This window comes from Delphinus delphis, chromosome 17, assembly GCF_949987515.2.
Source record: "Delphinus delphis chromosome 17, mDelDel1.2, whole genome shotgun sequence".
In the NCBI taxonomy this organism is placed as follows: domain Eukaryota; kingdom Metazoa; phylum Chordata; class Mammalia; order Artiodactyla; family Delphinidae; genus Delphinus; species Delphinus delphis.
Window position 1 is genome coordinate 40,935,255 of NC_082699.1, and position 21,803 is coordinate 40,957,057.

The window sequence follows — 21,803 nt, forward strand, 5'->3', positions numbered from 1 at the left end:
ACCACTATAAAAGACTTTGAAAATAAAAAGGAAAATCTTCTACTGTTCTCATCTTCACCAGAAGGACAACACACCAGCCTAGTAAACTGACTCTCTTTCTCTAAGCTTGCTATATTTTAATTCTCTCCTTCCCAAGAAGGAATTGATTGAGTCAAAGACGAATTAACTTACCAGGAACTTGTAAGAAACATCTACCAGAAGTGTTCCCAAATTTATAATGTTAAGAAATTGTTTCCGATATCAGTTGAGGTTTGAGGTATTTATTTTAAAATATATTTATTCATATGTACATTCACTTTACATTATTACATTTTAACATCTATCAAAAACTAAAGAGTTTTTAAGAATTTTTCAAAGTCCTGTACTGAGGCCTTGGCCATCTCTTCACAAAATATTTCATCAGGCACAGATACCAATTTGTCCAAAGAGATGTAGTTAGGTTTTCCTGGATCATACTGTGCTCTTCCTAAATAGGCAAGAAACAAATGTCTTTCTTTGACTTTAAACAACCTTGAATTAAATACCTAGAAAAGAAAAAAAAAGTTTTTAAAAAACACTGTGCACTGAAAGATGAACTATAAAAATGTTTATCTAAGAATTTTAATAGGCTAACAAATATAAAGAATTGAGGGGGCGGAGTCAAGATGGCGCACGAGGAGGATGTGGAATTCGCATCTCCTCACAACGAGGTCACCTAGCAGGCACCGGTGGGGGACCACGGACACCTAAGGGGACGGGAGGAAAACCCAGCGACCAGGTAGGACGTGGGGCGTGTGAAGGGGTAGGAGAAGTGGAGGCAGGACGGGACTGGTGCCCCTGAGGGGCGGCTGGGGGAGGGGAAGGGATCCCACGACGGAAGGGGGAAATTGGGGAACCACTGGGAGGGTAGAGGATCAAAAGGGAGCGTGGCCAGGTTTCCCGCGCCCACTTGGGCCCCCAGGAACCTGCTGAGATCCCGGGCCTGATCCTCTGCCCACCAAGGAGGTCCAGCCGCGCGGGTCCTGAGGGAGTGGGAGGGAGGGAAGGGGGAGCAAAAGTAAAGGCTGGACCTCCGGGACCGGCACCCCTGAGGGGTGGCTGGGGGAGGGGAGGAGTTCCTATACCCAGCGGGACCCACCCACGGTTAGGGGTCCAGCGGCGACGGGGGAGACCCTGGGGTAGATGATGGGGGAGGGGCGTGAAGGAACGTAAGGGAAGAGGCCAGTGCCTTCCTTGTCCACTTAGGCACCGGGAAGCCTGTTGGGCTCCCAGGACTAATCCTCTGCCCTCAGAGCCTCCCTCTTAAAGCGCAGAGTCCAAGGCCTGCCCCTACACCCCACACAGGGCCCCACCTCTACACTGGGAGACCCCCTCCAATGACTTGGGCCTAAACCAAACCCACACACCCTCACCCAGGGCCCTTCCTCCTAACTCCAGAAGCCCACACTCCACAGCCCTCCTTCCCACGTGCTGCCTCCCCCTTCTGCGCAGGTCCTAAGCAGAGGCCCCGTCCCACACTCAAATGTCACACTCCCACGCGCCTGGGTCCTGCCCCCCAAACCCCACCCGTGCCTAAGTTCCACTCCCCACCTAAACTCCACCCCCATAACCAAGGTTTTCTTTTTTTTTTTTTCCTTTTTTCTTTTATTTTTTCCTCTTTTAGACTGGGATTCTATTTTAACTTGTTGATTCATTGTTGTTGATTCTTTTATATTTTTATTTTCCTAATAAATCTTTTATTTTTCTAATTTCATTTTATTCTTTATGGTTTGTTAGTGATCTCTCCTTTTGGCTTGCTGCCCTCCCCCCCGCCTTTTTTTTCTTTTTCCTGCTGTGGTTTTATTTTACCTTGTTGCAGTAGTTTCAATTATAGTTTTACTTTTCCTAATATATTTTTTATCTTTCTAATTTTAGTTTGTTTTTTTGTTTTTTTGCGGTACGAGGGCCTCTCACTGCTGTGCCCTCTCCCGTTGCGGAGCACAGGCTCCGGACACGCAGGCTCAGTGGCCATGGCTCACGGGCCCAGCCGCTCCACAGCATGTGGGATCTTCCCAGACCCGGGCACAAACCCGTGTCCCATGCATTGGCAGGTGGACTCTCAACCACTGCGCCACCAGGGAAGCCCTTTATTTTGTTTTTTATTCTTTGATATTGTACTGCTCCTTTTTTTCTTTCGTTCTTCCTTTTTTTTTTCTGCACCACGAAGCTTGCGGGATCTTGGTTTCCAGGCTGGAGGTAGGGCCGGAGCTCCTGTGGTGGGAGCTCCAAGTCCAAACCGCTGGACTACCAGAGAACCTCAGACCCCAGGGAATATCCATTGGAGTGAGGTGTCCCAGAGGTCCTCATCTCAGCACCAAGACCCAGCTCTATCCAACTGCCTGCAAACGACAGTGCTGGACATCTCAAGCCAAACAACCAGAAAGAAAGGAATACAGCACCACCCATCAAAAAAATAAAAGAACAAAAAAAATATGTTACAGATGAAGGAGCAAGGTAAAAACCTACAAGACCAAATAGATGAAGAAGAAATAGGCAACCTACCTGAAAAAGAATTCAGAGTAATGATAGTAAAGATGATCCCAAACCTTGGCAACAGAAAGGAGAAAATACAAGAAACATTTAACAAGGATCTAGAAGAACTACAGATCAAACAAAGGCAGAAGAACGGATAAATGAGCAGAAAGATAAAACGGTGGAAATAACTGCCAGGGAGCAGAATAAAGAAAAAAGAATGAAAAGAATTGAGGAAAGTCTCAGAGACTCTGGGACAACATTAAACGCACCAACATTGGAATTATAGGGGTCCCAGAAGAAGAAGAGAAAAAAAAACGGTCTGAGAAAATATGTGAACACATTATAGTCAAAAACTTCTCTAACGTGGGAAAGGAAATAGTCAAGTCCAGGAAGCCCAGAGAGTACCATACCAGATAAACCCAAAGAGAAACATGCTGAAACACATAATAATCAAACTATCAAAAATTAAATAAAAGAAAAAGTATTAAAAGCAGCAAGGGAAAAACAACAAATTTCATACAAGGGAATCACCATAAAGGTAACAGCTGATTTTTCAGCAGAAACTCTGCAGGCCAGAAGGGAGTGACAGGACATATTTAAAGTGATGAAAGGGAAAAACCTACAACCAAGATTACTCTAACCAGCAAGGATCTCATGCATATTTGACAGAGAAATTAAAACCTTTACAGATAAGCAAAAGTTAAGAGAATTCAGCACCACCAAACCAATTTTACAACAAATGCTAAAGGAACTTCTCTAGGCAGGAAACACAAGAGAAGGAAAAGACCTACAAAAACAAACCCAAGACAATTAAGAAAATGGTAATAGGAACATACATACTGATAACTACCTTAAATGTAAATGGATTAAATGCTCCAACCAAAAGACACAGACTGGCTAAATGGATACAAAAACAAGACCCGTACATCTGCTGTCTAGAAGAGACCCACGTCAGACCTAGGGACACATACAGACTGAAAGTGGGGGGATGGAAAAAGATATTCCATGCAAATGGAAATCAAAAGAAAGCTGGAGGAGCAATTCTCATATCACACAAAATAGACTTTAAAATAAACACTATTACAAGAGACAAAGAAGGACACTACATAACGATCAAGGGATCAATCCAAGAAGAAGATATAACAATTGTAAATATTTATGCACCAACACAGGAGCACCTCAATACATAAGGCAAATGCTAACAGCCATAAAAGGGGAAATTGACAGTAACACAAAAATAGTAGGGGACTTTTAACACGCCACTTTCACCAATGGACAGATCATCCAAAATGAAAATAAATAAGGAAACACAAGTTTTAATGACACATTAAACAAGATGGACTTAATTGATATTTATAGGACATTCCATCCAAAAATGACAGAATACACTTTCTTCTCAAGTGCTCATGGAACATTCTCCAGGATAGATCATATCTTGGGTCACAAATCAAGCCTTGGTAAATTTAAGAAAATTGAAATTGTATCAAGTATCTTTTCCTACCACAACGCTATGAGACTAGCTATCAATTACAGGAAAAAAATCTGTAAAAAATACAAACACATGGAGGCTAAACAATACACTACTAAAAAACCAAGAGATCACTGAAGAAATCAAAGAGGAAATCAAAAAATACCTAGAAACAAATGACAATGAAAACACGATGACCCAAAACCTATGGGATGCAGCAAAAGCAGTTCTAAGAGGGCAGTTTATAGCAATACAATCCTCCCTCAAGAAACAAGAAAAATCTCAAATAAACAACCTAACCTTACACCTAAAGCAAAGAGACAAAGAAGAGCCTAAAAACCCCCAAAGTTAGCAGAAGGAAAGAAATCATAAAGATCAGATCAGAAATAAATGCAAAAGAAATGAAGGAAACGACAGCAAAGATCAATAAAACTAAAAGCTGGTTCTTTGAGAAGATAAACGAAATTGATAAACCCTTAGCCAGACTCAACCATAAAAAACAGAAGAAGACTAAAGTCAATAGAATTAGAAATGAAAAAGGAGAAGTAACAACTGACACTGCAGAAATACAAAAGATCATGAGGGATTACTACAAACAACAATATGCCAATAACATGGACAACCTGGAAGAAATGGACAAATTCTTAGAAAACCACAACCTTCCAAGACTGAACCAGGAAGTTGAAGACTACTTACTTTACAATGTTTCTATAAGCCAAATTTTCACAACTGCAGGCTTCTAACTTTTTATAATGAATACACATGCATTTGATGAAATAGAAAAATGCTCTATTAAGGGCCCATTCAGAGTGAAGTATGATACGTACATAAACACTACTATTTGTGAGGGAACTGCACCAAATGCAGTCTAGTTCTGACAGTTATATTAAAGTCATAGTTCTTTGCCCACCTTTACATCAAGAACACATTTGGCAAGTGGAGTAGAGGAATCACTTTAATGAAATTCAATCTTTCATTTATCCAATGAATACTCACTGAGTGTCTATTCACATGCCAAATAGGAAAGAAGGATGACTTTTATGAGATTCAATCAATCATGTGTTCAACAAATATCTATCCAGTGCCTACTAATTGGCCCATTATAGTTCCAGGCTCTGGGAATTCAGCAGTGTATAAATCAGACAAGATCTGCTTTCAAAAAGTTAACATTCTTGTGAACAAGCAGATATGTCATTCACCAAGTAAAGAACAGGAAAAAGTCTAATTAGCTTAGAAAATATAATTATGGCTTTGGCATGATAGCTAACTGGAAGTGTTTTATGCTTTGGTAGGAGATCATTATAACATGGCTTGTTAACTAATGGATTTAGATAGACTAAGTGGAAAAGTACATTTAGAATTGAAAGGACCTTTAAGGGAAGTGATCTATTTCAAATTTAAAGGGAGAAAAACACAAGAGAGTACGTTAGATTCCAAAGGCAGAACGAGGACTAGGTTACAAAGTACAGGGAAATAGATTCATCACTCATTTCTCCTCTGGAGATGTACATGAATGCCCTAGAAGATGTAAACTTTTCACAAGTGATCCATCTACTGCATTTGCTAGATGTGGTCTTGCTAAAAAGATGCGCAAAAAGAAACGTGACCTTAATACCACTCTCAGAACTCTACTGCATTTGGTCTGATTCCTTCACAAACAGCAAGGGGTTTTCACAAGCGGACTGTGCACATGGAGAGCAGCTCCAGATGAAGGGCGATGACAGCTCTTACAGAGCAGCGAGCTATGCGCTCCTCACCTGCGGGAACTTGACAATGATGTGGTGTGGAATGCACATCACATTGTGCACGTAGTCGAAAGTCTCGGTAATTTTCCTTTTACTTGCAGTTAACATCTTTGGGATTTTGGTGATCATATGTTGAATTTCATTATGTTTAAAACCTAGTTCAAGCCGGTAAACCTAAGAGAAAGATAGAAATAGTTATTTTGGTAATATGCCAGGGGACACATTGATTCTTTCAAAATTTAAAATAAGGACATTAAAATCTGGAGATGGGGCTTCCCTGGTGGCGCAGTGGTTGAGAGTCTGCCTGCCAATGCAGGGGACAGGGGTTCGTGCCCCGGTCCAGGAAGATCCCACATGCCGCAGAGCAGCTGGGCCCATAAGCCATGGCCACTGAGCCTGCGCGTCCGGAGCCTGTGCTCCGCAGCGGGAGAGGCCGCAACAGTGAGAGACTGCGTACCGCAAAAAAAAAAAAAAAAAAAAAAAAAAAAAAAAAAAATCTGGATGAGCTAATCACAGCCTGATGACCACAATGAAGATCACCAAAAGGAGCTAGGATAATTACGAAATAAGAGTAACGGTGCTCACAGGAGGCCTGCGCAGGTTATCTGTATGGGCCCCACACCACACAGACCAACAGTAAGACCCTCAAAGTGCTTTCTGAGCCTCTGCTCCCAAGCACACTCCTATGCATGTCATCTGGAAAAAACTACATGTCAAAATTCTAAACAGAGATGATTAAAAAAAAAAAAAACACTCCAATGTAGGTTAGGTCCTCTGTGTGCATTCACAGTATCCCATGCTCCCTGACCAATCCGTTCCTCTCATCGCTCCGCGGGAGATTCCCCCCACTGGACCATAAGCTCCACAACGGCAGGGACTATCTCCCCAGCACAGCGCATGGGCAGGCGCTCAATAAAAATGTCTTCAACGGCCGAGTATGAAACACTTTAGGCACCTCAGAAAATAGGCTTAATATAATAATTTCAAATACTCCGACAGCTTTGTATACTAACAAGTCAGCTGCCCCTGGTTCTATCCTATTCCCTTGGAGGGAGGACAGTAAGGAGTGTCTGGTATGTTCTCTGATAGATCTAGAGCTGGCAGTTGGCACAGGTTCTAGGAGAGCAATATGCTGGCTACTGCTCTCTTCAAAGAAGCCTTCTGGCTCCAGCCTCCACAGCTCGTCTCCCGCCTAGGTGACGAAGACACAGACCCTCACCCTGGGCAAAGGAAGCAGCTTCCAGGTCCCATCCAGATACCTAACCTGCTCCGCTAGGATTACGGGTATCAATGTCTGCAAGGAGACTAACTCATGTAACACCTGGTTGACATGTGAAAAAATTATAAACTAAGATAAACTGCTTGCTAGATATTTATTATATCATTTCCTCTGTCTATCTTTTTAGAAATAACTTCTTTTACAATCTAGTTTTCTTTAAGATGATGGGAGCAAATCTATCCTCTTCAGAGGACTTAACCACTTAAAGAAGCTGATTTCTCAAAAACTAACAGTCATCCTACCTTCATGTTTTCCTTCACAGGCTCCAGACTTCCAGTTAGTAGCCTTGGGAGACGAATTACCAGATCTCTAGTCTACAGTTATAAAACAATCTATTATTAATATGTATGCATATTCAACTAGGTTGGAAAAAACAAGGCATTACTAGGAATACAAAACTAAAATTTAAAATATGACCCAGTAAAAAAATGCTAAGGAACCCAAAAATACATAAACTTAATATTGTTTGAGGGAAAAAACCAGTGCTCAGAATAAAACTTGAGAAACCAACTTGATGGAATTATTACAAAATGATATAGCTATATGATTAACCTAGCGAGGTAATTCATTCTTGTACAGAAAATATCAGGCATTTATAGAATTCATACAGGCCAAGTATCTGTTAGAAACATGAGATTTAACAGTTACTAAATGTAGCTGACATGGAAACATACAAATTCTCTCCTTCTCTTTACCTTCTTCACACTAAGTTCAAGTTCTTTCTGAAAAAATCCCAATCTGTTATCCAGTCTTTCCACTGAAAAACTCAGCAAAAATGGTGCATTTCTGACCATCTGTGCAATATCCACTTTACTGAAATTTTTTGACAGTAGATAAGCCGCCCTAGAGAAACAAACAAAATACATGCACATACGACAAATATTTACTAGTGTCATATTCCCACACCAAAAAAAAGTTTAAGTAAAAACATTCTATAATAATGGCCCCAAATATGGTTAAAACAAAACGAGCATCCATCCAACTCTAGAATGGTTTCCATTTATAACCGGAAACCCGCTAACAGACAGATTCCCTTTTCAGTTAATCTGACTTACTAGTTGGTAGAAAAAAATGAAATAGCTTCTATTTAAGTTTTTTGTTTTTTTTGCTACGAATAGAAAACACACAAATTAAGAAAAGATGGGATTCAGAACTCTTTTTACAAAGAAAGACCATCAAGCAGGGCTAAGACTGAAAAGAGGAAATTTTTTTTTTGGCTGCACTGTGCGGCTTGCATGATCTTAGTTCCCAGAGCAGGGATCAAACCCAGGCCCCCAGCAGTGGAAGTGTGGAGTCCTAACCACTGGACTGCCAGGGAATTCCTGGAATTTTTTATTTTAGTACATTTACTGAGAATGTATTTTCTTTTTTTTCCCCCTTTTTTTTTTGCAGTACGCGGGCCTCTCACTTCTGTGGCCTCTCCCGTTGCGGAGCACAGGCTCCGGATGCGCAGGCTCAGCGGCCATGGCTCACGGGCCCAGCCGCTCCGCGGCATGTGGGATCCTCCGGGACCGGGGCACGAACCCGCGTCCCCTGCATCGGCAGGCAGACTCTCAACCACTATGCCACCAGGGAAGCCCCGAGAATGTATTTTCATAAATAATTTTTACTGCAGTCCTTCAATATGTATTTTGTTAACAACTGAGAAGTTTCCTGCTAAATTTCTGGGAAACAAAGTAAGGTAGCAAAATACAGGAAGTTTGACTATAAAATAACATTATTGATTTTTTAAAATCTATAAACATAGTAAAAGGCAGTTTAATTAAGTGCCTGAAATATCCCTGGACATTATCTTGTTTAATTCTCATCAGAAAAACAAAAACAAAAAAACAAAACAACCCCCTGTGGGCCAGGTAAATTTCCCACATTGCATTTGAAAAAACACACTCAGAGGAGTTAAATAACTTGTCTTAGACCACCAGCTAATTAATAACAGAGCTGAAACTTGAACTCAGGTATGCCTACTTCTAATGACTACGATACTTTTATACCATATATTGGAACTTATTATATTTTATACTCAGTGACTATTACCCCTTTAAACCAGTCCCTTAGAGGCAATGAGAGAAAAAAACTGATAAATTTAACTACATACAAAATTTAAATGCAAGGCAAAAAAGAAATCATCAACCAAGTCAGACAAGTGACAGTCTGGGAAAATATTTACAACATGTCACAGAGAAGGAACTAATTTTGTTAATATATAAAAAAACGCTTACCAAAAAAAGAAAAAGGCCCAATTAAGAATAGCAAAGGACACTTCTAATTTATAGAAAAGGAAATGTAAACAGAAGTTCAACATAGGAAAAGATCCTCAAAAAAAAGAAAAGATCCTCCAAACATCTGATGCTCCAAACATCATTTCCAAAACAATGAGGCAATGTTTTCATCTATGAAATGAACTGAAATCCTAAAGTTTGATGACACTGTATTAGTGTGGAAAACAGGGAAACTGGCACTTCTGTACACTGTGGGTGGGAGTGTAAGCTGGAAAACCTGTATGAAGGACAATTTGTCAATATCTATTAAAATTATAAACGCACATATCCTTTGACCTAGAACTTCTACGTCTAGAAATGTATCCTACAGATATACACCAATATGTGACATGATGTATACATAAGAGGAGTCACTGCAGCTTCTTTGTGATAGTAAAGCCAGAAACCACCACCATGTTTACCAAAAGGGGACTAGACACATCCACAGTATAAACTATAGAAGGGTTAAAATAGGCAGAGCCAATAAACACTATCCCCAACATAGAGTTAAGGTAAGAATGTGAGGTGCAGAATGGTATGCATAAATGCTACATACTGTATGTACATGTGTTCTTGTGTATGTGTATACATAGATACACATGCATGCTTGTATATGATAAAACATTCTTAGCTAGTTGAACAAAAAACTTGATAATAGTAGCTGCCGCCACAGATGGGTCTTGCAAGGCTGATGAGGGACAGGAATATGTAGGTTGGGAAGGAGAATTACCATTTTTTTCCTTTGTTTTGGACACGGGAAAGATCAATATCTGATAAAAATATTATTGAAACTGTTATCTACTGTGATAACTTTTCCAATAAAAAATTAAGATATAAGGCCCAGCCGAAAGAAAATTTCTAATAACTTAAATGCAGATTATTCATTAGAAAATTCTTAAAAAGAATCAACCAACTTTTTAATACATTTCAAATTCTCTTCATTGAAAAGAAAACAAGTATATGCGATCAGTGCTATTATAGAAATTCTAGAAATTAAGACTGCTGTACATACCAGAGCCAGAAGGTAAGTTCAAAAAAGATTATCATACCTTTGCCTCTTCCAGGAGAAGCTTACTTTTCACTGTATACCCTTTTGAGTACATGTGGTAAATTACCTATTAAAAACTTCCAAGTAACTTTTTAAAATGCTCCAGTTTACTTTGGCAGTCAGCCAGGTTTAGGAAACATTAGACTATACTATTACATGAGAGTATTCTTTAATTGTTAGGAGCATGTGTGATCTTGAGCAAATTAACTTAAGCTGCTTTTAAGCTTATGTTTCCTCCGTAGATTTAAACGTAGGGAGACAGTACAGTGTAGTAGCCAGGACTCTGGAGTTAGACTAAGTGGATTTGAATCCCACTGCCACTTACACTAGCTGGGTAATCTTGGGCAAATTATTTAACCTCTCTGTGCCTCTCCTGTAAAATGGGGATATTAATAATAATGGTGCAGTAGGCAGCCTCTGAAACAGTTCCCAATGATCTCCACCTCCTGGTATGTATTCTTTCTTGAACTAAATCTTGAGCAAAAGGGCAAGTTAGTTTTTAAATGGGGAGAGAATGAGCGTTCCAGACAGTCGGGAGGAGCAGAGCTAGACATGTCAGACTGAGTCTCCTAGAATATTCTTTCCCTCCCCTGTATTGTAATAGCCTGTCTATATTACACCAGACTGTAAGTCACATGAAGGGAGAGAGTGTGTCTATCTAAGTGCCTTGCATATATAATAAGGGTTCAAACTATTCAATATAAGAAATGTAGTTTTTTTTGTTCTGTTTTTTCCTAGTTCAGAGACTAGACTCTGATAGTTCAAGGAGCTGCAAAGCTCTCTGAAACCGGTGTGAGAACAGTCTAGGGGGAGAAGATTAGAGGCAGATTAGTTAGGAGACAGTTGCAGTATTCTTCACGTGAAATGATGGGGACGTGAGGTAAAGTATTCAAAGTGAAGATTAAGAGAAATGCATTGACTGATTTGAGAGCAATAAAAATAGAACCAACAGGCCTTGGTAGTTTATTAGATGTGGATGATAAAAGAAGAGCAGCCAAAGTTAACACCAGTATTTCTGATCTGGGCAGCGGGGTGAACAGTGTTCTCATTCAGGCAATCTGGGAAGACCTAATTTACGTGAGAGGTGGGGGTGATGATAAATCCAAGATGTGAACTTATGAGACACAGACTCTGTCTCACTCTCTGGTGTGCCCAATGCCCAGCAGGATTCTTACCTCACAGATCAATACTATCGCACTGTATCAATTCTCACAGATGCAATAAATTCTTTGAATGTTGAATGAAGTACAAAGATGTTTATAAAAGTGCTATTTAAAGAAGAAAAAAAGGAAAAACCAAAATAGACAGAGATGATTAAGCAAATTATACAATATTTGCCAAAACAAGGTCAAATGTCTACCATCAAAAATTGTCCAGAAAGAACAACAGAAAAGATCAGCCTTTCATAATTTTAAGTGTACTATCAGATAATTTAGCCATGGTTAATGGATTTTTAAAAAAACTTATCCCAGTTTCCAAAGGATTGGCTTAGCATTAAGTTGAAATCATAAAAGTAATGATGGGTAGTTGAACAAAAGAAATGATTTAGATACTTAATTTTGATCAAAGAAGGTCCATAACAAAAAAATAACATTCACATTCATTAATTACCTCAGTAGATCCTTGTGCTGCTGAGACTTAAAAAAATAACTTACACATATATTTCTTCGTAGCCACTTCTAGGATTATGTGAAAATCATTCTAAAAGCCCTACCTGGTCTTAAGATTTTCAAGGTCTTCAGAGAAAATAGCATAGTTTTTCGTCAGGAATGTTCCCAGTTGGTTATCCTCTATGCCCAAATCTTTAAGAAACAGGAGTATTTGCTTAATGTCTTTTTCAAAATCCAGTCGCAGAAGGAGGTTGGCTGCATCTGGATGTTTTTCTATCTTGGATAAATCCACTCCTGTAATAAATTACGAACACGATTTGAAGAGAACTGCTTGGCTGAGCCATTAAACTTTATGTACAGAAACACAAGAACTCACTGATGGAGATCAACAACCCATCCCAAGGAGACCTGAGACAGGCCAATAGAAACTTCTAAATATTTTTAAACTAATTTGGTTGCAGAAATAAAAATAAAATTTTAAAAAATGTAGTACTTATTTCAAAGCCATGTATAAAGGAAAACAGTGCATTTGGGGCTAAATTTCCACCCAAAACAAATTCACTACGTCATATTGACCTAGGATCATCATTTTTACCGATGGTTTCTTGAATATTGTTTGCAGGATGCTTATGTGCCCCTAATGATCTCCACAGTAACTGATTAACTGGTAATTTCTGCAGGGTAACAAACCCTATGAATTGTTACTTTCTTTGAAGTTTATCATTTCTTTAATTATAAGCATTATTTTAAAAATTTGTTTCCGATCCCCTCCACAGAAGGAATAAAAGTTACCCTGTGTCTTACTCATTGTATTTTCTTTATGCTTTATTAGCATAAAGACAAGTACCTTGAAGGAGCTCAAGAAATGTCTGCATGAAGCAGGTGAACATATACAGCCCTCAAGCACAAAACGAAGCAGAAAGTATACCACCTTCAACCTTCACATATCCTTAGAATCTTAGGTAATCTAAGTAAATGAGACAAGGGACAGGAGAGATTAAGAAGGGGGAGAAAGCAAGTTGTTATTTTACTTTGGTTATGGATATAATTCGATGTTCACGTTAATTAGGCAGGGAATCAAAGTAACCCTTGATTCAAAATTCTCATTAAAACTAAGCATTTTATTCTCTCGCTTTTTTCCTTTTACCTGATTTTTAAAAATTAAACATGAATAGGAAAGGCCTATTCCTTATCTTTAAAATAAACATTTGAAAATAATGTAAAACTTTAGTTTAGACTTAAATTTTATATTGCTAAAAATATTTCTTCAGGTTAAAATGTAACTCTCAAACCGATTTCTAGATGCAACTTTACAGCCTTAAAATATAAAAACAATGAAATAAAAGCACTGTTTTTTAATGGTGTCTACAACCAGAAAAATAAATTATAATTCCATGTATTATTAGATCCAAATATAATTCCAAACCCAAATTTCTTGATATTAAAACAGGTATTGATATAAGATGATCATGAACAGAAAAACAGATTACACACACACACACATACACACAGAATGAAGACACAGAACGAAGACCAAAAACAGACCCAGGATGAACTACAAATCTAGTATACAATAAGGATATTTCAAATCAATGAGGGAAAAGATGGACTATTCATTAAAATATAATGGGATCTCTAGCTATATATTTGAAAAATAATAATTCCTTCTATGTCTGATACAAAAATTAATTTCAGATAGAAATTACTACCACTCTAAAGCTACTAGAAGAAAACACAGAATTTTAAAAATAATATTAAGTATGACTACACAAGCCATTGTATGGCTTTCTGTAATACATGTATTTGCATAGAAAAAGGTGGGGTAATGTATGTATTTGGGTAGAAAATTTGTACTCAACAAATTGGTGACAGTGGTTACCTTTGGAAAGTGGAACTAGAAATGTAGAGATGGTAAGAGTTCTTTCTCCTGTAACAGTCTGCACTTTTAACAACTAGATGTAATTATTTTATAATTTAAAAATAATACTAATAGAAAAATAAATTAAATTATTCGATGGATGGATAAATAAGATAGAAACTAGTTCCAAAAATCTGTGATAAATGTGGGAAGGGATGCTTTGAAAATAACATAAAGGGTTCGGACTCCAAACTTAACTCAATATTACAGATGACATGTGCTGAAGTGCCTCACTCAGCATGAGCCGTCACACCCTGACTGTGCTGAAATCGAATTCCTGAAAAGCTGCTTCTTAACAGCAACAGGAGAGCAGAATCTCACCAGGAGAGCACACTGCTGTCAGCACAAATACTTGGGCTTACTCACGATTTCATTAACTTGAAAAAATAGTCACTGAATGCCTCTCATGGGACCAGGCACTTATGCGGATATAAAAAATGAATAATACATGATTCTAACTTCTAGGTGACCACAGCCTAAGTTGGCTTTACCCCATCAGTTCAGTAACTATAATTACCACTGTATTCAGTTATGGTTACACATACTTAGTGCATCAATCAGGGTCTGGCAGGCAACAGTAGTTGTCCTAGAAAGTTCAAATGAAAAACACTTTAATGAAGGGACTCTGTACAGTGGTGTGAGCAGAGTCAAGGGAACAAACAAGGGCATCCCTAGCGCTAAAGGGACAGGGAGGAAAGAGTGTTATGAGAACCCAGAGGGAGCCGGAAGCTATAAAGAAAGGGCTGCTCAGTAGGAGCTGTTGCCATGGAACAAGGCAGTTCCATGACCCAAGGCTGGGAGGGAAAAGGGAAAACAACTCCCACCTGCCCTCCCTCTTCTCCTACAAGTGCCCCCCACTGCTGAAGCTGCCCAGAAGCCAGCTGGCAAAGGAGGCCGAGTGCAGAGGTTAGCCTCCTGGGATAAAGAACAAGCAGAGAAAGGGAGAAAACAGATCTGAGAAGCAGAGAAGAACCAGGACACTTGAGTCCTCAAAAATACTGCTTAACAATGCAATCATGGTTCCTCTAGGGTACTGTTATTTAAGTTACTGCCAAGACGTGCTGTTGAAGTATCAGCATACAGATGAAGGAGTGGCTGAAACATATTTCAAAGCTCTAGGTATACTGTGACTTATTTAAATGTAGGGACCACAGGGGTCTCACGTTTATCTGGCATTACCTGTGGCACCTCTCACAGGGCTGGGAAAGCCCTGAGCTTTCATGCCTGCAGCAGATGTCATCTTTCTCTCTCCTTTGAACCCACAGAACACTTTATGTGTATCTCTGTGTGGAATTTATCACTTCACCTTGCATTTTTGGATTTGTTATTCTTTTTTTTTTTGTGGTACGCGGGCCTCTCACTGCCATGGCCTCTCCCGTTGCGGAGCACAGGCTCCGGACGCGCAGGCTCAGAGGCCATGGCTCACGGGCCCAGAGGCTCCGCGGCATGTGGGATCTTCCCGGACCAGGGCACGAACCCGTGTCCCCTGCATCGGCAGGCGGACTCTCAACCACTGCACCACCAGGGAAGCCCCTGTTATTCTTATGTATGTGTATTTAGATGCTCCTGAAGACCTGAAGCTTCTTGAGAACAAAGGCCATTCCCTATACATTTGAGTAACTTGCACAGGGACAGATGAGTAAACAATTATAATAGTGTTATTATTGCTAGGACTGAGGTAAGCAGGGGGTGATGCAAAGAGCCCAGAGGAGGGTCACTCTATCTGGAGGGTCAGAGAAGACATTTGGGAAGTTACTTGAACCTGAGTTAAGTTCTCCAGTTGTCAGACCTGGCCAACAAAAAGGAGGGAAGTGGCAAGCAAGTGAAGCTGAAAGGCTAAGCAAGGGCCAGACCAGGAAGAGCTTAGAAGGATTTCACGGAGGTCACTGACATAGGCAGATTCGCATTTTAGAAAGAGCACTAATGTTAGAGAGATTACCAGGGCAGCACTGCTGAAAGGAAGACTATCAAGCCAGGAAGCTCCTAACTTTTCACTGAAAACTAAGGCAGTGACTAAGCAATGAGAGAAGCAGTGGATCTGAGATAATCCCTTGCCCATCCTGTTCCTCTCAATCCCCCAAAGGAGGTTTCTTATCTGGGAAAATCAAATAAGAGAAGTTCCAGGTCCAGAGATAATGGGAAAAGCAGAAAGTAGCAATAAGGTGCTAGACTGAAAATATTGATAAGAGGACGAACCTAAGTTTGCAGGCAGATCTCTTGGCTGCCTTCAACCATCCAGATCTAGGAGCATCCTCCCAGTCAACAAGCTAAGATAGTTATGGAGCAGGCCTAGAGAGAAACCATCCACATCAGGATAGCGGGCTCCAGAAGGAAGGTCAGGGTAGTAGGGAAATGGAAGTAATATATCATCTGATAGGGTTGACTGTAGGAAAAACTGTCCTGAGAGGCCATTGAAAGTTGTAGGAAAATTGAAAGAAAACGAATCAAATGAAAAACAAAGCAATTGTTAACTCCAAGAAAATGAAAGGTTGAAAAGGAAGGAAAACAATCATAGCACACTTCCTAGACAGCAGTCGAGCAATATTTAGAATTATAATGAAATCAGTGACTAATGATTAACCTCAACATTGTTAATATAGCCTATTGGGAGAATTGAAGAGAATGAAAGGGAAAAGTATGTGTACATGTAAGAGATTAACTGATGTCTAAAACTGATGAACCAAGCAACAGCACCATAAGCAATTACATGTACATTTAGAGGTTAAATACAAACAGAAAGAGCTAGGAAAGTAGATACTCTAGGGAACGGGGTGCGAAGTCAGGAAGGATGAAGCTGGGAGTGCGGTTTATCACTAGAAGCCTTTTCACACTATTTGACTTCTATGCATGTGTATGTACTTTGATAAAGATTAAAAATGCTAATTTTAAAAGTAAGGCAATAGGGCTTCCCTGGTAGCGCAGTGGTTGAGAGTCTGCCTGCCGATGCAGGGGACACAGGTTCGTGCCCCGGTCAGGGAAGATCCCACATGCCGCGGAGCAGCTGGGCCCGTGAGCCATGGCCACTGAGCCTGCACGTCCAGAGCCTGTGCTCCGCAACGGGAGAGGCCACAACAGTGAGAGGCCCGCGTACTGCAAAAAAAAAAAAAAAAAAAAAAGTAAGGCAATAAAATAAGTGTAGGTTACTCAGACTTACCTAGAAGCACTAACTTCTTCAGAGTCTCAGAATGATCCACATAGTCTCGAAGTGTGAATGAAGAAGGGGGCAGTGTAGGGTCCGCAATAATCTGAACGGCCTCCTCCTCGGAAATTGGCTGCAATGGAGACAATGGAGGCAAATCGTCCAGTCCTTTGCAGCCAGGATATGGAAAAGGAGAAGTGAGTTAGCTCTCCAATCTGTACACTTGAAGCTCTTTCTGTAAAGACAGCCTCTTGCCTAGTTTTCTTCTTTTTGAATCTTGGCATCATTTCTGAATTAGACATCTCAAAATTCCATATATTTTCTACCTTCTAAGAGGTAAGGTTAAGACTCTTTAGAGATATCAACTACTATTCCTCCAAGATAAGAAATCTGTTGGTGAAATCCTGTACAAAATTTCTTTCCTTCACTTGTAATCAACAGGTATGAATGCTAAAGACCAACTGACCTTCAAGTACATTTTGAGAAAGAGATCGAGTTTACCACAGCTTGTTAAGTTGGCCAAAAGTACAACATACCAGCCTGAATTGTATGGGTTCAAGTCATCACATCCTGAAGTGTCTTCACTTTGATCCAACCCCTTCTCCTCCAAGTTATTCTCAAATATGTCTATAAGAGGACTTCTATGATTCTGTTTCTATCACCTACAATCCTTTGCCAAGGACCTGACCTCTCTAGTATAGCCTTGAGTCTGAGGTTTGGTTTGTCTTAAGTCAAACCCTTAAGTATAGAAGATGCTGGTAACTGTAACCTACCTTAGGCTAAGGAATCAGGGCCGTGACTTTTTATTCTATTTTTGGTCTCTAATCACTACCCTTTCTCATTTCTCATAGCCAGCCACCCCTCCCTGCCCTTACCCCCCAGCTTGCTTGCTGTTGTCTTCTACTTAACCTAATATTATCTCATTTACGGTGAAATATTCCTTGCATAGGAATGTGCCTAGAACGAGAAGCACAGGAGGGAGAAGACTGACTAAAAAAAACTACATGAGGGCGCTTTTTGGGATGTGCTATTTGTTGTTCTTTTTGTTCTATATGTTGTTTGTGGTGGCTGTTACACAACTAAAAGCATTATGTCAAAATTCATAAGACCGTATACCCAAAAAGGAGGACTGTTACTTGGGTAAAATTATACCCTAACTAGGTATATAGAAAAGGGTAAATTAAATCCTAATAAACCTAATTACCACCAGAAAAATTTTTTTTTAAAGAATCTAAATAACAAACTTAGAAAGTGTTATTCATATAGCTATAAAACATTCTTACACATATTAATCTCTAAACTTTTTCTTAGTTAGTAAAATAGAGGCATAATAGAAGCAAATGAATAGAAGCGGCATTGTTCTTTTTCTCTCCTGGCACAAAGTATGACTTGAAACGGGCAAACAAAATGTAAACAGGTAGTCGTTCAATCTACCGAAGTGGGGCAAAGGGGAATTTTCTGAAACTTGAAAATTACCTTCTAGAGACAGTTCAGAATCAAAGCTGGGTATCTTTTGTGACGGCTCATTCACAGAAGGAAGCAGAGTGTTTGGGGCGCACTTAATCTCTTGACTACTTGAGTTGGTAGACTGGGAACTATTCCACACAGAGGAAGTCCGATAAGTCTTAAACCCCGACCGGAGAAAGCAATCGTCAGAGGACAGCTGAGGCTGAGCAAAAAAGCCAGGCAACAATGTTTTTCCTGCTCTGGGAAAACATTTTCTGAGTTGCATAGCGGTAAGGAAGCTACTCAACTTAATTGAGTTGAGCCATCTGGGTATCTGTTGGGCTAGCAGGGCCATTTTTCTTAAAGTAGCCTACAAAAGAAATATATAACTATCAAAAAAGAGAAACGTATTTTACTTAAATGTTTAAAACAGTATTCAAACAACAAAAAGATAAACTGCAAATTATTTTTTTCTAATTAAAAGGAGTTTAATAAATTTAGATCCCTAAAGCAGTCAGATGTTTTTAAGCTCAGGAAAAGCCCAAAACAAGGCAGTTTCAGTTACAAACCAAAAGACAGGAACTTCTGAACTGGAAAAATAAAGATATACTTTGCAATTTAAAAACAAAAAGCAAAATCAGTGGCGTAAGAAAAACAATTAAAACAAAAATCTGTAAATGTTCAAATTACAGCTGAACCTGTTAATATTTAAAGAAAACGGGTGATGCAATTAAGTGCTCTTGAAATTTGGTTTGAAGGACATTTAAGAAGATTGCTGATCAAAATAACACTGAGGGCTTCCCTGGTGGCGCAGTGGTTGAGAGTCTGCCTGCTGATGCAGGGGACACGGGTTCTTGTACCGGTCTGGGAAGATCCCACGTGCCGCGGAGTGGCTGGGCCCGTGAGCCATGGCCGCTGAGCCTGAGCGTCCGGAGCCTGTGCTCCGCAACGGGAGAGGCCCCAACAGTGAGAGGCCCAAGTACCGCAAAAAAATAAAAATAAAACAAAATAACGCTGAATTATTCAGATGCATTTTATGTATGTACATTAATCACAAAATAAAAACAGGAAGAATTCTACTTAGTCTTAAATGAATCATAAAATATTATCATTGCTATCTAGAAGGTTGTTTCTTGCTTCATTCTCAGGGTTGAGCCCTATTATTACACAGATAAAGCTGTTCCTCAAAAGACAGTTGAACAAAACCAGTTTTGCCAAATTCTGTTTGTAGGAAAAAAGAAAAAGCCTTTTAAAAAAAAGGGGTCAAAACTAATAAGCAAAATGAACAGACAGAAATAATAAGCAACCAGCAGTGACTATACGTATATTTTGACCGAAAAAGCAGTTGTTTTTAAAAGAGACTTTTATCAGGAAAGGACTTTTATATTTAGCCAGCTTAATTAAAGGGTAAATTTGGTGCATATTATTTTATATTAAGTAAGACAATCCATATAAAATACAGCATAGAGTCCAGCATATGCAAAATGCCCAACAAATGTTAGCCATCATCAATATTATTATTGATTACACAACCAAACATAAATGAATTCTGAATTAACTGTTGCATACAACTTTTTGATTTCTCTCTATACTGAAATTCAGCTTGTTTTATGCTCTGAATTAGACCAGATAAATGCTTGAGGGTCTAACCTCCTCTTAGAGATTTGTGGTTTAGGGAAGTCTCCTGAAAGGAATTTATAAAAGTGAAATGTCTCACTGTCATTCTGAAATGATCTTAGAAAGGAAAAAAGTATTTACAATAAATAGCCTTGTGGGATAGGTGACTTTTGTTAAACTTTGGTGGGAAATGAGTCTCTAAATCTGCCGTGTTTCCCTTCAATCCTACAATATTCATTCTCTGCACAGCGATGTCATAAGGGCATTGAGCTGGAAGCCAGAAGACCTGTTATGCTGCATTAAGACTAAGTTTCTCACCGTGATCCAGCACAATGACTGGCCCATGATGGGGGGGTTCAATAACCATTCTTTAAATGACAACTTTTAAAAAGGTTACGGGTACAATAAGGTGATTCTTAAGCTCTAAAGTGTTCTGACTTCTCAGTTTGTCTAAGCAATGTCCTACTTTAAAGCAAACTCCTGAAATCCCAAACCCACTCTGAAGCCTCTAGAGTAAGGCTCAAATTAAAACTCCTCTCACATTAGAACGATTTGCTTTTGAATTCTATCCATATTCATTAAAAGATCTTTATGCAAACAACTAATGTTTATCCTTCTGCTTTTATTTACAAGTGCACTATCTTCACTACATCATCATTTCATTGTTGTGTATACCTCTTAACAGTTGATTAATTGTTCCTTCACGAGAGCAGGGCTGGGTCTCATCTCTGGATCCACCCTCCCAGTGACTATTCCCTCTAGCCCAGAGCCTTGCACTGCTCCAATGTTTTATGGATGGAAATGAATCAGTTGCAACTACGGTTAGCTCATCTGCTTACACAGTATTTAAACCCGGTAAAGCATCTGCGCATGTGTATAAAAGCCCTACCCCGTGATCAGCTCTCTAACACGACCCTTTTCATCAGGAAGGTTAAAGTTAAAGAAAAAAAACCTGTAATAATTCTGAAGTCCATTAAAATATGTCATATACTAGTTCTCAACTGCGTGCCTTAGTATTTCGTTAGGAATTGGCACTTAAATATTCTTTGGCGAGGGTTCAAGATTTCGACCTGTGTAAGGCTAATAAATGAAATCAGGAGATGAAAGGTGGGTGGGAGGATGGCTGCGTAATAAGGGGCCTCTCATCTACTGATTGACGCCCTCCCTAGGCCATTTTAGTTCCCCAACCGAACTTCCGGAGGAAGGCCGTTGACATGCTGGCCCTCCTTCCGCATCCTCCGCAAAACGCGCGAATAAACAACATGATTGCGTTTTCATTTCATCTGCCAAGAAAACAAAACGAAATTATTCACCCTTAATTGAAGACCTAAAGGCCAAGAGGTCCCCGGGCGCGGCCTACAGCAGTATAGGGCCGGACCCGAACCCCAGCAGGGCGCACGCCCCTCGCGCTCCGGCGGCTTCCGCTTTACCTGTGGCGAGGCCTATGCCTCGTGGTCTTTCTCGCAGGGACCACCAGACTGGCCGGGCCGCGCGAACAGCCCCGCAGCACAGATACCCCACTTGTCTGCCCGCTCGCCGGTTGCTCCTAGCTCCCTAGCCCACGTGGGCTGAGGCCGGAGTGGGCCAGACCATCCGCGAGGCTGCGCGGGGGAAGAGCGGGCGGCGTGCAGGGGACAGAGCCGGCCAAGGGCCACAGTTTCCCTTCTCCTGCGCGTTGCCTCCCTCCAGACTCTTCCACTTAGAATCTAAAGCCACCGCGAGTCCCTAGAGATGCCCGTCCCCCAACGCCAGCCGGGGCCGGGCGAGCGGCGTCCCCCGCCC

At 40.2% G+C, this 21,803-nt stretch overlaps 1 protein-coding gene across 4 annotated transcripts; it reads right to left on the reverse strand.

Annotated features, from left to right (window-relative positions):
• Positions 1 to 250: 250 nt before the first annotated feature.
• Positions 251 to 21,601, reverse strand: MTERF3 (mitochondrial transcription termination factor 3). Of its 4 annotated transcripts, XM_059994934.1 has the most exons (9): positions 21,452 to 21,570; positions 20,697 to 21,304; positions 18,435 to 18,774; positions 16,974 to 17,126; positions 12,006 to 12,195; positions 7,681 to 7,828; positions 7,228 to 7,299; positions 5,719 to 5,880; positions 251 to 524 (listed from the first exon to the last, which is right to left on the reverse strand). In XM_059994934.1, the coding sequence occupies exons 3-9, from the start codon at positions 18,757 to 18,759 to the stop codon at positions 330 to 332; spliced, it is 1,245 nt and encodes a 414-aa protein (XP_059850917.1). In that variant the 5' UTR covers positions 18,760 to 18,774; positions 20,697 to 21,304; positions 21,452 to 21,570; the 3' UTR covers positions 251 to 329. The 4 variants fall into 4 exon arrangements, with proteins under 4 accessions (XP_059850917.1, XP_059850916.1, XP_059850918.1 ...); XM_059994933.1 differs by lacking the exon at positions 20,697 to 21,304 and having other exon boundaries at positions 21,452 to 21,601; XM_059994935.1 differs by lacking the exon at positions 20,697 to 21,304 and having other exon boundaries at positions 21,335 to 21,453.
• Positions 21,602 to 21,803: the final 202 nt, after the last annotated feature.

Excerpts from the sequence above, each read along its gene's own strand:
- MTERF3 (XM_059994933.1), bottom strand. The coding sequence starts at position 18,759 with ATGGCCCTGCTAGCCCAACAGATACCCAGATGGCTCAACTCAATTAAG. Across the intron at positions 7,829-12,005 it reads CTTGAAAATCTTAAGACCAG|GGCGGCTTATCTACTGTCAA; the intron begins GTAGGGCTTTTA and ends TTGTTTCTCTAG. Across the intron at positions 525-5,718 it reads TCATTGTCAAGTTCCCGCAG|GTATTTAATTCAAGGTTGTT; the intron begins GTGAGGAGCGCA and ends TTTCTTTTCTAG.